We start from the raw sequence: 14,826 nt of genomic DNA, 5'->3' as shown, positions 1-14,826 counted from the left end.
GAACTTTTCATTAATTGTTCTCTCACTTCTTCTATGTGACTTCTGTTTCCTTTGCAGTGTGTTTTTGTTTGCAGCTTGATCTCATACCCATTTCAGCCAGTAATAAAATTCATGTTGGCTTAACTGGGTGTTGCCAATGTTAACTGTATTTTCCACAGAAATTCCTGCTGTTGCTAGCCTGCATTCAATGTTGTTCACTTAGTAAGGGAAATTGTGTCTAATAAATTAGAAAAGATGTGTGCTTGAGGGAACCATGGCCACTGGTTTCCTACATTGCTTTCACTGCTTGATTGCACAGAGTTGGCTAACAATTTGGGCTCTTTGGGGGAAATTAGGATTAATAGTTCTTTAGACTCAGAAACTTGCCTTTAAATTTTCCTGAGAAGTACCTAAAATATATTAGGAATGGCATTAAGAAAACCAGTAGCATGTAGCTGTGACAGTCCCTGTGTTTCTCAGTGTGTTTTGTCTTGTTGTCGTAAAATAAGCACAGTTGAAATCTTCTGTCTCAGAAGAGCAATGAGTATTCATGCACTAACAACTGGGGGCTCTTGTTTTATCAACAGTTAGTTGCTTGCAGAGAGGAAAAGTAGTGAGGAGTTGATTTTGTGCTGTGCAGGGTTCCTGGAAGAATGATGATGTACAGCATTTTAACGTGCTTTCTCCCATCATTTCCCCCTCCTCCTTCTGTGCTAACTCTCCTCTTAAAGCTGTAAAGCTGCCGAATCTGGTCTTTTTCGGATTTGTGGGAAAATTAATTGTGTGTGACTTAAGAGCTCTGCCTACTCCTAATTGAAGGCATAGAGGACTGAAGCTTTGAAGAAAGCATAATTTTTCCCTAAATGTTTCCCAGTCATTTGAACTGAGTAGATGTTAATGAAAACCAGCATTAAAACAGACAAACAAGCGCCCCCCTCAAAGAAAAAAAATTAAAAATCAGCTGAATAAAGCCCATTCCTGTCACATACTCACTAAACCATTCTCCAGTGCCCTTTGAAATCGGCAGCACCTGGCCCCAGTGGTACAGAAGTGCTTCAGCTGTGAGGTTACAGTGGCTAAAAAATTCAGCATTCTTTTTCTAATTTTCAGATGCAAAAAGAAAACGCAGCACAGACAGCTACTCATCAGATTCGTGGTTAGACATGGATGAAGAATCTTGCGATGCCCATCTCCAGGAGGAGAAGGATGACAACTTGGATAAGAACTCTAAATCCTTGGTGGATGGCTCCTCCTCACCCAACAGCACACACTCAGAAGGGAAGGAGGCTGCAGGGAGGAAACAAAAAGCCACAGTGATGAGGTACCTAAAAAGAACTTTGTCTAATGAGTCGGATGACAGCGTAAAATCAACGACCCCCACGGACTATCCCAAAACACCCACGGGGTCTCCAGCCACAGAAGTTTCAACCAAATGGACTCACCTCACAGAATTTGAACTGAAGGGTTTAAAAGCCCTGGTGGAAAAGCTTGAATCTCTCCCAGAGAACAAGAAGTGTGTTCCAGAAGGCATTGAAGACCCGCAGGCTCTCCTGGAGGACATGAAGGTGGGTGCCATGACTTGCTGATCCACACAAACTCTGCTCTGTGGGCACAGCAGGAGAGCAGAAGGCAAAGTTCTGCTGCTGAGGGGTGGCAGCTTGTGTGTGGTGACCAGCTCATGTCAGCCTGCTCTGCCACAGACAGGGAAATGATTCCTTGAACCAAAGCTGTCTCTGGCTCCTTTTTGCAGCCAGATTTAAGTGACACAGTCCTTTCTGACTGTCACAGTAGTGGCCAAAAGTTTATATCCTCTCATAATTCAGCACTTGTTATGTTCCACATGTAAATATTACACCTCAAAAAGTCTGTTTATATTTATAGTCTTAATCAGCCCTTTTTGGTCTCATGTCTCCCTGGTGTACACCTCATTAGCTGACACATACAAAATGTAAATACTTGATTGCAGCTCAGAAGATAGATTGTCTAACACTTCCAGGCCTTTTTTTTTTCTTTCACCTTTTTCATTTTCCTTTCCTCCATTGCCCTCTATAGGTTGATAATTATTCTCCACTGGTACAATATATTGGCTTTGGAGCTGGTGTGAGGAGTGAGTGCTCACTAGTGACAACTTCTCTGTAGATTTTCAGTCTGTGAACAGTATGGGTCTTCAGTTACATATTTTCTATACACAAGAGCTCTTGTGTAAGGCATACAAGGCATCTGAGGAGAAAAATATGTGTTTATGTGGTAAATGGGGAGGGAACCTGTACTTTTTTAGTGCAAGTGGTGTAACAGCTGCTTAGAAAGGCTTCAAAGCCAGTTAGAGAAGGCTGAACATGTGCAGCGTGCAGTGGAACCATATTCCCTGATCTTGGAGCTTGGAAGTGTGATACACTGCTCTCATTGTGGTAAACCACAAGAACTCAGAAATTCTCTTCTTGCAAAATCAGCCACTTTGTACATGAAAGTGAACACACCTGCTCAAAAGTTGCAGATGTAGATTCACAGGCTTGCTGTAGGATCAGTCATCTCTTAATCAGAAATCAAAATGAAGACCAGAAGTTGAATTTCTGGTAAAGCAGAAAGAATGGCCATGTTACTTCTGCAAGCTTGATGCATAGGATAATTTTCACTTAAAAATCCAGAAAGGGGTGCAACATATAATAGCTGGTGCAGATGTTCCGAGTGGGATCCTGCTCCCTCTTTGGATGACAGACTCCAGAGTGCAGTGAGACATCTCCCTAGAACACAGCAAGGTACCATATGTGAATCTGGCTCAAAGCTCCCTGTGGGAGTATCTGTTTTCCTGCTCTCCCCAGAGCAGTGGATTCACTGAGATGGAGAACTGCAAATGGACATTTGAGAAAAAGGCCAATATCACCTTTTTGGTCATAGTGTGCTGTAACTGGTATTAAGTGAGCACCTGCCAGTTGATTGTGTACAGCTTGATGTTCCATCTCCTTTGATAACTGCCTGCTTCTAAACTTTCTGTCCTTGCCAGCACACACTGTAACCATCAGGATGTAGCCCAACATCTGGATACTGATGATTCCCTGCTGGTTAAAGAGCCCATGACCACATCTAAACATCAGACATGCTGCAAGATTGTTTCCCCTGGAATCACCTCTAGATGTTCAGCCAGTCTGTGATTGATTTGTCAGAGTGAGACTTTTTTAAAACCATGTTAACTCAAACATCTTCTTCAATAGTGTCTAAAGAACTCCTAAAGAACTGTCTCACCCATTTTTTTTACAGTATTGACCCATATATAAGCCAGCTCTCAGTTTTCAGAGAGTGAGAATCATAATGGCAGAGTAAATTAATTAAAACTCATAGAGTCAGCTTCCTCCATAATTCCCTATGGTTGCACAATCCACTTCCCAGGTGCTCTGAAGGAATGGGGGCAGTTGAGGCAGTTGAATACTTTTCCTCCAAGCTCAAGAGGGGAGACCAGGATTCCCAGCACAGGTTCTTCTCTTTGTTCATCAGCAAATTGTCACAGGCAGCCACTGATAAGGTGAGACCCATTCCCATCTATTCTGGGACCCTGGATGCAACAGCCCATCACTCCTTTCTGCCACTGTGTTCATTGATGTGGTAGAGAGCAGTGCAATGGAGCCAAAGCATCTGATCTCCTCAGAGCATGAGGTTTGTTTTATTCAGTTTATTCACTTCAAAAAAAATAATCAAACCCAAGTGTGTGAGTATGTTTAGAGCTTTTACCTTCAAAGGATGGAGCATGCTGAGGGAGGAGTTGCCAAGTGACAGATTTGAGTCCTCTGAGCATGCATCCAGCATAATGGTCCTTGCAGGATCCCTGTGTTCCTTGGTGTGAGGATGCAGCTGTTCCATCCTTGCTGGTCCATCAGGTACTGATGTTCAGCCCTTCAGCTGGACAAGGTGAATGAATGTTCCCTTGGGGTTCCCAGGGATTCTCACCCTCTCCTCCACACATAATGGATGAGCTGTTATCACAGGGAACTGGGCTGCAAAGAGATTAAGATAAAAGTAATTTTGGATACTGGCTTTATGTGCTACAGGACAGTTAGTGTATTTAACAATGATATGTGCAAAAGAGGATTTTAGTTATATTAAAACAGTAGTGGTTTAACATTTCTGCAGAGCAGGAGTTCTGATCTTTAGCATCCAGATCCCAAGCCAGGCGTGAGGAAGAGCAGGAGCACACAATTCATGACACCCTGTGGTAACTTGATTTAAAAGGTTTGCTCTGTACCACATAATGGCAGAGGAAGAAATACAGTCCATTTTCCAGAATGGTGTTTATCTCCTTAATCACTGAATCATGTTCTCTCTTATTTTGCTACTAGTTTTCCAACCTGTACAGATAACATGGGGGGTTTGCTGATAGCATCAGCAGTGGAGTGAGCAGAGGCCTGGCCCCTTTTCCTCACCCTAATGAATACCCAGAGCACCAGTCAGCTGTGTCACTGAATTGAGGCATCCTGCAGGAGCTGTGTAAATGACCCATGCTGTGACTGTATTTGGCTGTATTAACAAGGTTTATTTCATGGGCAACCCAACTTTCAGGCATGTGATGTATTAATAATGCTTCCTATTAGAAGTACCCTTTTAGTGCAGCCATTTGAGAGGTATTTTTAACAAATGCATAGCAAGAACATGCTCTGACAAAGTCTGAAAGCTGCTGCTCTGCTTGGAAAGTCTTAAACAAGTTTCTTCCTGAAGCAAATAAATCAGTATTTATTGTAGCACTTTTATTTCTTAATGAAATACACTCGGGAACTTTTTTTTGTATGACATTCAAGTCTGTCTTTGTGCTTCAGGAAGATAATTAATGTTTTCAGAAAACAGGATATGGATAGTTAAACTGGAGAAAGGAAACCATTTTATTCGGTGATGTGAAGTTTCACAGAACTAATCGGGGTAGCTCACAAAGGATCCATGCTTTCCCAGCTGAGCAAGAGCACAGTAAAGGATGGGTGACTGGATTACTGCTCTTAGTGGTAAACACAACCACGGCTGTATACAGCTATTTAATGTCAAGTAGGTGAGACTTTCTGAAGTAAAGTAATTTATTTTCCTTATGAGAAGGGAGACTGAAAACTAAACTAAGCCTGTGTAAATTCCTTACATATCATCTGGGCTCCAAACTAAGTGTGCCTGTCTGGTGGGGACACAGCAATCCAGAAGTGCCAACTGCTGCCTCTGCAGATTGAGCACCCATTTATCACCATGATCGATGGAGTGCAGCAGCACAAGGGAGGCTTATTTGCAGTGTGGAACAGCCTCACTTGGAGAGCAGGTCAGTTCTTCCCTCAGCCCAAACAGGAATTAAATCCCTGCTGGCTGCAGCAGTGCTGGGGTGGGTTAATGCATGAGGAAGAGGTCACCACCGTACTCCTTGGTGTAGTTTGCACTCCATGTGTCGGGACAGGTAAAGCTTTGATTGTGGCAGTGCAGCCCACACACATTAAACCCACTGCCAGGGATGCTCACCTGTGTGCAGCCTCTGATTTCTGCACATAACACTTCTAACTAACTGTGTGTTACCAGCAGGATGGTAATTCCTCTGCTGCTGTTGGGAACAGGATTGTGAGATCTGCCTCTTACTAATGCCACAGACCTTGCCCACTTCTAAGTAAAGACACTGCCCTTCTTCAGAAGGGCCTGTGGAAGTTCATTAGAGCAGAAGAAACTCGGTTTGAAGAACAGAGGTTGTCAAATATCTGCAGCTCCTTGGCAGCAGGAGAAGATTCTTGTGCAAGACAGATGATATCTACTGAAATATGTTCTTACTTTTTCTTGCCAAGAAATCTTACCCCCTTCTCATTTTGATGACAGAAAAAAACCTCCCTCTACTGAATGCATTTCAGGGAAGTCGTTCCTTGCTGTGCTTTTGAAATTAATGGCTAAGCTGAATTCTTACACAGTTAATCAGCTTCTTCCCTTCGTACCTGCTGTTGTCACCACAGCCCTCAAGTGTAATGAATCTGACCACCTTGTGCTGGAAGAGCATCACGTTGTTGCTCTAACTGGAGCCCCATGGCTTTTCTTTATCTTCTTTTTTGTTGTTTTTAAGCAGGTGAACAAAATCCTGCCTCCCCCAGCCTGTTGTGAGCTGACACTTGACGCTCCAGTCAGCGCAGCCGTGGCTGTGCTGTGGCTCTGAGTGCAGACAGCCGTTGTTTTCAGCTGCCTTAGATGATAAGCTGCCATAGTTTTACATTTCTCCTTGGATAATATTTTCACGTGATACATATGATAACAAGAAACCTTCATTACCTTGCCAAGTTCTTAGAATATACTGTGCTTTCCATTGAACTCCGAGTCTCTGACAGTCGTTAGTGGAAATGTTAAGGTTTTCTGTCTTACAGGCTTTCAAACCTAAGAGTAGCAAAGTAAAAAGGGATTAATTTGTCCTTTGTTTATGGCTCTCGAGCTGCCTCCTTGTTCTGGAGAATTTTGGCTTTGCAATGAGAATACAAAAGAGCTCTCAGTTTTAGGACTGAACTTTCAGAATGTGGTCACAGCTCAATTAATGCAGTGATCTCTCTCCAAATAAAAAGGACACGAGAAAAGAGGTGCTCACTTCACCTCAGCTTGGCCAAGAGTTAATTTACCAATGATTGGTCCCTGTGTAAAAGTTGTTGGGTGTTGCACTGGAAGAGCAGGTGCAATACAGACTCTGCATCACAGCCAGGTTTGGGGCAAGCTGGGTTTTACTCCTCACCTTTGCAAAGCCCTGAGTGCAGCCACAGGGCCAGGTTGATGAAACTGGGCTTGTACTGGTATTGCTTATTTTGGTCACTGGTGCTGCTCTCAGCCTAACCAGTATCACCACCAGCCTTGCTGGTGTCTGCAGGAGCACTGCTGTGCTGGGGCTGTGCTGTCTGGTAACAACACAGCTCTCACTGAAGCACAGGCTGGGGAATTGGGCTGAGTGTGACAGGTTGTGTGAGCTTCAGGGAGAAAGGCAGCCCCAGGGACACTCATCCAAACTCAGGCTCCTGGGGACTGGAACATGCCATCACACTCCGGGCTTTAGTTGGATGATTACAGATGAATTCCAAGTGCACTCCCTATTAAAACAATTACTGTATTTTAAGCTCTTTTTGTATAGTGTGTGAAATTACTAATTACTAGAGTGCTGCACTGGGGACTGACAGAGCCTGCTGCCTGTTGTTGGCTAATTAAGCTTTTTTCATATACTTGGGAACAGCACTGCTGAACTTCATTGTCTGGGGTCATCTCCTAAAAATTCTGTTGAGGTAATTTCCAACCTGTTGCTCTCCTTTGTTCTATTGGAGCTTTTTTTTTTTTTTAGTCTTTAACCTGTTAGTGCTGATTTGGCCTTTGGTTTTCAGCAGCACAGCAGAATCCTCCTTCTGACTCCTTTTTCTGTTTTCATTTCTTCCTTTTCAGCCACCTGAACTCCAAAATGAAGAGCTTTGTAGCTAAATTAGTGAGCGTGTAGGGAGTCATGGGAGGAGAGCGTGGACTATTCCCAGCTGCACCACTGAGTGTTTTACCACCTCTGTGTTGAGTTACTGGTCATGGGAGTGATTCACAGTGGTGGAAGCTGTGTCAGCCTGTGCAACCCACTCACGAAATTTCTAGAACAGTGCATCAAAGGAAAGGGTTTGGTGGGGGTGGAAGGGAGGGGAGACCAATCTTTTTCCTTTAATGCTGTCCATAGTCAGATCCTTTGCTAGTGAGCACTCAGGAACCTGAATGCCTCAGCTGGTCACATAAAGGGAACTGGATTCCAGCAGCTCTGTCCTGCCCATCGTGGGGGAAGGAAGGGCAGTGGGAACGATGGTACTCTTGGATTGCCGTGTGCAAAAAGATGAAAGGTTCCAGAATGCATTTTTGTTCTTGGCTTACCTGAATGACTAGGAATCTGGGGACTGCTCCAGACTACACATCTGATGCCCTGTGATGGCTGAAATAACAGGGGCAGAGTCTCACTGCTTCTCTGGCCTTCTGTAGCCTTGATTAGGAGAGAAGGGGTCAGTTGTGGGGTCAGTGGGGATTTAATGACCTGGACTTCATGGGGGAAAGGTAATAGTGGTAAGACACTAGTCTTGGACACACCAATATTAAAGAATTCTGTAACATTTGAGGTGATTGAGGGCTGATTTTTCTGCCTGTTTTGCAAGAAGTTTTACATCTTGGATGTTAATGACAAGTGCAAGAGTTTCACTGAGAATTGGAAGTTTGGAAGCAAAAGTAACTTGCAGAGATCTTGTCACTCTGCCACGAGAGCAGAGTATTCTCTTCTGTAGGTCTCTGCACTCTTGAGTTGGAGAAAAGTTTCTCTGGTTAATAAAGACCTTTTCCTTTGCAACAGAACATACTGAAGGAACATGCTGATGATGACCAAAATCTTGCCATTTCGGGTGTCCCTGTGGTCAGCTGGCCCAAGAAGACCACAAAGGTAATGAGACACAATTAGTTACTAATCATTGTTGTGCCTGGTCTGGTGTTTATTTATCAGTAATCTAACAAAGTGCTGTGTATTATCTGTTGGAAGCTACTAGCATTTTTAACACAAAATGTTACTTTTAATGGTTTTGTGATTAAGACTTGAAGCAAAACAAGAAAGTGCCTTAGCAGGAAGAAATCAGAGTTTCCATTTAAAAAGAATTTGTTTAGGCCTTACTTATCAGTATAAAACTTTGATATGTCTTGATCGTTTACTAATTATGGTTAATTCTAAAAATTTTGATGCATTTTGTGTAAAATTAAATGATGTGTAAATGCTACAAATCAGTCACTTAGGGAGCACTCTGGTCTGAATGAGAGGATGATTTTTCTCTTACACTGAGACTTCCTGAGTGCTCTGTGCAATGTGCCACTGTAACTTTGAAGCATCGTTTTCTGTCCTTATATCCTAATTTTTCCTCTTATACATGGGAGTAATTATTTTCACTTTGCAGGAGAACCATGAGGTTTGCTTCGTTAAGACTGATAAAGAATTTGAAATAATTAATGAAAGAACAATGTCAAAAGGCTGGTTGTTATTTATAACAGTGGTATGTTTACCACACTCCAGTTATTCAGCATGCTGTAAAAGCAGCTTTGCTTATTTAGAAGATGTCTCATCGCTTCTATTTTTACTTTCATTTTTCACTGAATTAGTTTTATAATCCATTATTTCTTTAGAAACGCTGAGGGGATCGGTCAGCTTAAATCAGGCTTCAATCTGCAAATCTGTCGTTATCATTGTAGAGACCTTTAAAATAATTATCATGGAAGATAATTCACTCAGTTCTCAATTTTTGTGCTGGTGAACTTGTTATGGCACGTGTAGCCAGGAGAATTTGCTGTTTGCAGGTGGGAAGTAGGAGACCGTAAACAAGAGGAGAGTGGGGCAGGATGAGCACATCGTGTTCCTTCTTGGTTCTTTTTGGGTTTTAGCTCAACACATTTCAGAGGAATTGTGTCTTGTTAAATAGATATTTCCCTTTTAGCTTGTAATAAATCTGTGAGAATATTCTCTGTGTTTAACATTGGTTTAGAAACAACAGTGGAAAACCTTGAGGAACAGGTGTGGGATTCTCCACTTCTCTGGTTTTATGGCAGCTGCTCATTCCATGGTCAGGTGTATTTTAGACATCGAATAAAGCAAAATCTCTGTGACCAGAGAAAAGGTGGTGTGGGAAACATGCAAGATAAAACTAAAGAACAACTGACTCCCTTTTGAGCTTGTGATAGAAGGGAGGATCTGAGTGCTTTGAGGTTTTTATAAGCTTTGGCATTTGTTAATGTTCTTGTTCACTTTATTTTGGAACCTTGATAAATTCTTCGTTTCTTCTATTTTATTTCTGTGTATTGGCAACATAACTGCAACTGTAAAGGATTTATAATTTTTGTGACTCAAATCTTACCCTTTTTTGCAAAATCCATCTTACTGGCCGCAAGGGGATTTTTTTCAGGTGTTTATTTTCCTTCTGCCTTTCTGAAAGCAAAAACTTTAGGAAGCATCATTCCCACTAGTATGAAAATATCAAATACCAGTTAATAACAAATACAAGGAAAACTTTCACAGAAAGTCAGACTTCAGGTTGAAGTTTCGAAATAAACAAAAATTGATAGCAGAAAAAATCCTTTCACCATTCTCTTCATATTTGCTTTGCTTAATCTGTGATCAGTTTGTGTTATGTCTTATGTTTTAGTTCAAAGGTACACATGCAGATAGGGTTGCACATTTCCCAAGAGAAATTTGTTGTTGTGCTTCTAATTGGCAAACATCCTTGTCATCTTCCATGTTCCAGCTATTTCCCTTCCTGGGAACAGAGGCCAAGTGAACAAGCTGGGAAGAGATGATTTAGAGCTGAACCTTTGAGTCCCAAATTAAAATCTGTGGGAAAGACAATATAGGGGAGATTTGTCTAAAAGCAGTTTTAGTAGTTAAGCTTGGTTATTTCTCCTTTGTTCCATGTAAGCCCTGATAATGAAATAGAAGATTTTACAGAGAAAAAAAACCCTTAGGGAGGGGGAAACTCCCTTGGAAAATGGATTGTAGCTGGTGGAGCAAGTCTCCATGGCCAGAAGATCCCACAAATGTTGAGCACAAGGCAGGAGAGTAAAATCTACCAGTAATTTTGCTTTCTGCAGTCTTGCTCTTGTAGTATTTATAGGAGAAATGGCAGATATTTCCCAGTGCTTTCCTGAGATCTTTGTGTTCAGAGGGAGCAGGAGATCTAGTATAGCACAGTACCTGCTACTGTGGGGCTGCAAGGAGACATTTTAGTTGGTATCAGCTTCCAGGAACAGGAGCATTGTCTGATTGCAAGCCATGAAGGAAAAGAAGGGAACTGAAATCCAGAAAGATGCAGCAGTACATGGAACAGAGTACATCTCTCTTGCTTTCTCCCAAGAGAAGGCTCCAGAAGAGATTTAGAAAGACAAGAGCAGCAGATGGAGAAGGAAGAATAAAGCCAGCATTAAATGCCAAAACATTTCAAAGAAGATGGAAATTACTGTAAAGAAAGGAGGGGAAGAGACTAGAAATGGCGAGAGAGCAGGATTAGGAGAGAAGCAAGTACTGAAAAGGGATGGAGTGAGCAAATCAAAGAGCAGAGGGAGAGAACCCTGACTAAAGTCAGAGATCCCTGGAATAGGGACAGGGAGTATCTGTGTAAGTAACCCAAGTTGGGGAAGGTCGAGCTTGGTTGCACTGACTTGCTTTTGAAAGAATGTGCTTTTGATAACCCAGATGATTTTCAAAGCAGTGAATAATATTTCCCTTTAAAACAGAGTCAGTTTTTTTTCACGTGTTGTGAGTGTGATGTGAGCAGCGTGCACAGAGCTGCAGAACAGCTGCTTGAAGCCTGTGTCATGCTGGAGTTTAGGGAAGAAATTTGTTCATTCATCTCAAATCCCACTTTGGAGGGGATGAGGTGTAATGGGCAGGACATTGACCCGAGCACAGGGAAGACCCATCCGTGTGTCATGGCCCTGCAGTGAGGCTTTGCTCTGTCCACCCTTCCCAAAGGCATTTGGGGCTGGCAGTCACACTGCAGCTCCCTGACAAAGAGAATGATTCTCTGAGAAAAGAAACAGAAGTGATAATCAGCAGTGGTTTAGTGAGGAGCTGGAATAACTGGGTGACATTTGATGATCTTGTGGTTAGTGCACAAAATGGGAGGCCGGGGTCTGTGCCTGTTCCCAGCTCTGCTGCAGCACCTTGTGTCGTGAGAGGTGAATGGCACATTCCTGCTCCCTGAGCTTTCCCGGGTGGAGATGGGACTTCCCATCTGGGAGGCTGGGAGGTGAAATTCATGTTTGTAAAGATCTCTGGCATCTTCAGTGGAAAGTTCTGTAGTAAAATGTACGAACCATTATTATTTTGTGGTAATAAGAGAGATGGAGTGTGATTCATAGACACCTCTTCAGATTATATTTACTCATCTTTATGGAGCTATTTTGAGTTGCTTGTACTTCTTATAATTTATTGATAATTATTTAGCACAATAATTACTCTCCTTTAGGCACCTTTTTTTTTTTCCCCTTTGGAAGCTCTATTTCAGAAGAAGCAAGAACCTGTCTTTTCCTTTTAGCTGTAGAGTAGGAGGAAAACATTCCAGTACCAGGGGTCTCAGGATATGTACATCAATCCTAATTTAGATCTGTTGAAGGAATCAGGAATGTGGGACTGAGTGGATATTTGAAACCTGCTTGTCCTGATGGCTGCCTGACAGTTTCTGTACCTTCAGGCAGGACATTTCCCACTGGCTGCCGGCGCGGATGCAGCTGTGGATGTGCAACCCCCATCCTGTTCCTGGCCGGGGGCTGTGCAGCAGAGGCCTGTCCTCACTTGGTGCAGGGCTCAGTGTTATCTGGGGGGCTGCAATCATGGATCATTCAGGTTGCAAAAACCTCCAGGAGCATCAAGTCCACCCTTTGACCAAATCCTGCTGTGCCATGCTGTCCAAAGGGAGCAGCTCCATAGGGCACGCTGCCTGCAGGTGCTGGGCTCTTCAGCAACTAAAGAGGAGCAAGAAATCATCCCAACCAACTTCTACCCCATCCCTGGGACACGAACTTTTGGGTGGTGTGAACAGAGCCTAAACCTGATTTCCCACTGTGGCAGCTCACAGCTGGTCACTGGTACAGGAAGCTGGTGACTGCCAAGCCCAGTCTCAAAACCCCTTCCCATGAGTTACTCAGCCCTGCAGAACCAGAGTTCCCATTTATCTTCACAGGAATTAGGGATAGTATTTTATTTAAGGAACTCAGAATATGGTTCAAGCAGAAACCATGTTTTTCAAACCATTTCCTATTTCTGGAAGAAAACAGTCAACTCCAGCAGCATGTAATTACACTCTGTGGCAGTGCCTTCTGTTTTTATCGTGATAAAGATCTTTAGTTGTCTATGAAGAGCAGCTATAAAGAACTAAAATATGTTTGGACTCTCCTGTTCTGTCAAGAATTAGAAATGCAGACCGGGAGCTGGATTTTCATCTCTCTTACCTGGCACAAAACTAAAGCCACTGCATTTGCAATGAGAGTGAGTGTCCAAATACATTTAGGTCTGGCTGTGAGCAGGAGATGGAGCTGTAATTTTCAGTGGCTGGTTAACAGTGCTGCAATATGTGACTGTTTCTCTGATGTCTGTTCATACTCCTTCTCCATGTAACTTTTACCTGTTGATTTTAAAAGAAGATGGCTGAGAAGTAAAATAAGGAAATGGTAATATTCCTATTTAATGGAATACTATTAACTAGTAAAGGCCATAAACTGAAACTTTGATTGGATTATTGTTTTTTTTTAAACACCAGTTTTCCTGCAATTGGCAATGCAAATAATGTTCATAGCTCTGTATCAGGGCATGAGAACCAGGAAGAAAAAGTGATCATTGGCAAAAAAAAGGAAGGCATCCCTCAGGCTGGTTTTTTTGGGTTGGGGTGGTCATGGGTGGGCATCACATTGAAAGGGACTTTCTGGGATAGCAGCACCTGATTTATTTCTGTCATCAGTGAGTTCTGTCCTACAGCAGTTCAGTTTGTACCTCATTATTTTTACTAGGAATCTCTTTGCAGAATTCTACAGATACATCCATGGATATGAAAAAGGATTAACTCACATGAACTAATCTGTGAGAGGCAGAGCAAAAGGCTGATTGCTGTGGCTGAGGAGAGCCATGTCCCAGCAGCCCACAGTCCTCGTAGCACTGTCCTGTTCCTGGTGGTGCTGTCACAGCTGTTAAAGAGTCGTAGGAACAAAGCAGAAATACAGAGATTCCCTTTGCTTATCTTCCCTGTTAAGATGGAAGATTATATCTTCATCTTTTCTGCTTAGTGTCCCCTGGCAGAATTTTTTTCTCTCTGTGAATTTACCTAATAATTTGTGGAACCTGTTGATCTTTTTGATCTCCTCAGCATCCTGTGCCAGTGTCCCCTGCGGTTTAATAAAGCTCTGTGTAGATAAGTACTTCCTTATGTTGTTTCAGATCTTTAATATCATAAATACACTTCATGCCCTCTCTACCAGGCATTCTGAGAAATTTGAATGAGGTGTCTGTTCATCTCTGTGCTGTCAGGGCTTTTTTTATGTCCCCATTACTGTGTTTCAGTCTTTTTTTTCCCCTATTCCCAAGCTGAAAATCACAAGTCAGTTCAGTCTTTTCTGGTACAAAACCCATACATTTGAGCTTGATTTTTTTTTTATTTTTTTAAATCTATTCTGGTAGTTTTGAAGTGAGGGTGAACGTGAGACTCCACAACCACATATATTCAAGATATGATGTTGGAGAGCAGGGACCAGCAGGACATGCCTGGTTCAGCATGGCCCAGCAGAGTTGAAGGGGGAGATGATTGTTGTGCAAGTACTTCAGGGAGTATAATCATCGGGGCAGGAAAAGAGTTATTTAAGCTAATGGACAATGTTGGCATGGGAAGAAGTGAATATAAACATCCCCTAAATAGATTTAGGCTGGAAATAAGATTTCAGATCATTGTTCACAGTCTGAACCAAAGAGCATGCAAGAAGAGCAGTAGACAGCTGAGGTGAAAAGGGTGGTAGATTTTTTAAATGAACCTGTATTTTAAATAATAAAAGTCAGCAGGATTAGCCACCATCTCCAGATCTGGACCCCATAGATGTCCCCATGTACTTTCATATGTCTGCTGCCATTTCCAGCAAGGAAACTTTTTCCCTCTTTGGTGTTTCACCTTACTAGTGCTGGGAAGAGAAAAAAAAATAACCAGTTTTTAATAACAGAGCTCTTTTATTTATGGATTCAGTTTTATGTCACATTATGCATTGGCTCAAACCTAAGAAATAATCAGTAAATGGACTAAGAATCAGTGGACACAATAAATTCGATTGTATGCAAAAATTAAGGGGTAAAGCGTAAAATGG

At 42.4% G+C, this 14,826-nt stretch overlaps 1 protein-coding gene across 7 annotated transcripts in view; it reads left to right on the top strand.

Moving 5' to 3' along the window:
- The window catches only part of KDM2B (lysine demethylase 2B), a 106,656-nt gene that overhangs the window by 59,375 nt on the left and 32,455 nt on the right, over positions 1–14,826 (top strand). For all 7 annotated transcript variants that reach the window (XM_014874945.2, XM_014874940.2, XM_088175954.1 and 4 more), the window contains 2 exons: positions 1,090–1,544; positions 8,309–8,395. In XM_014874945.2, the coding sequence (XP_014730431.1) occupies positions 1,090–1,544; positions 8,309–8,395 (542 nt within the window). The remainder of the gene's footprint in view (positions 1–1,089; positions 1,545–8,308; positions 8,396–14,826) is intronic.

Source organism: Sturnus vulgaris, chromosome 19 (genome assembly GCF_052056855.1).
Source record: "Sturnus vulgaris isolate bStuVul1 chromosome 19, bStuVul1.hap1, whole genome shotgun sequence".
NCBI classification, from domain to species: Eukaryota; Metazoa; Chordata; class Aves; order Passeriformes; family Sturnidae; genus Sturnus; species Sturnus vulgaris.
This window is presented reverse-complemented; position numbering and strand designations above follow the sequence as displayed.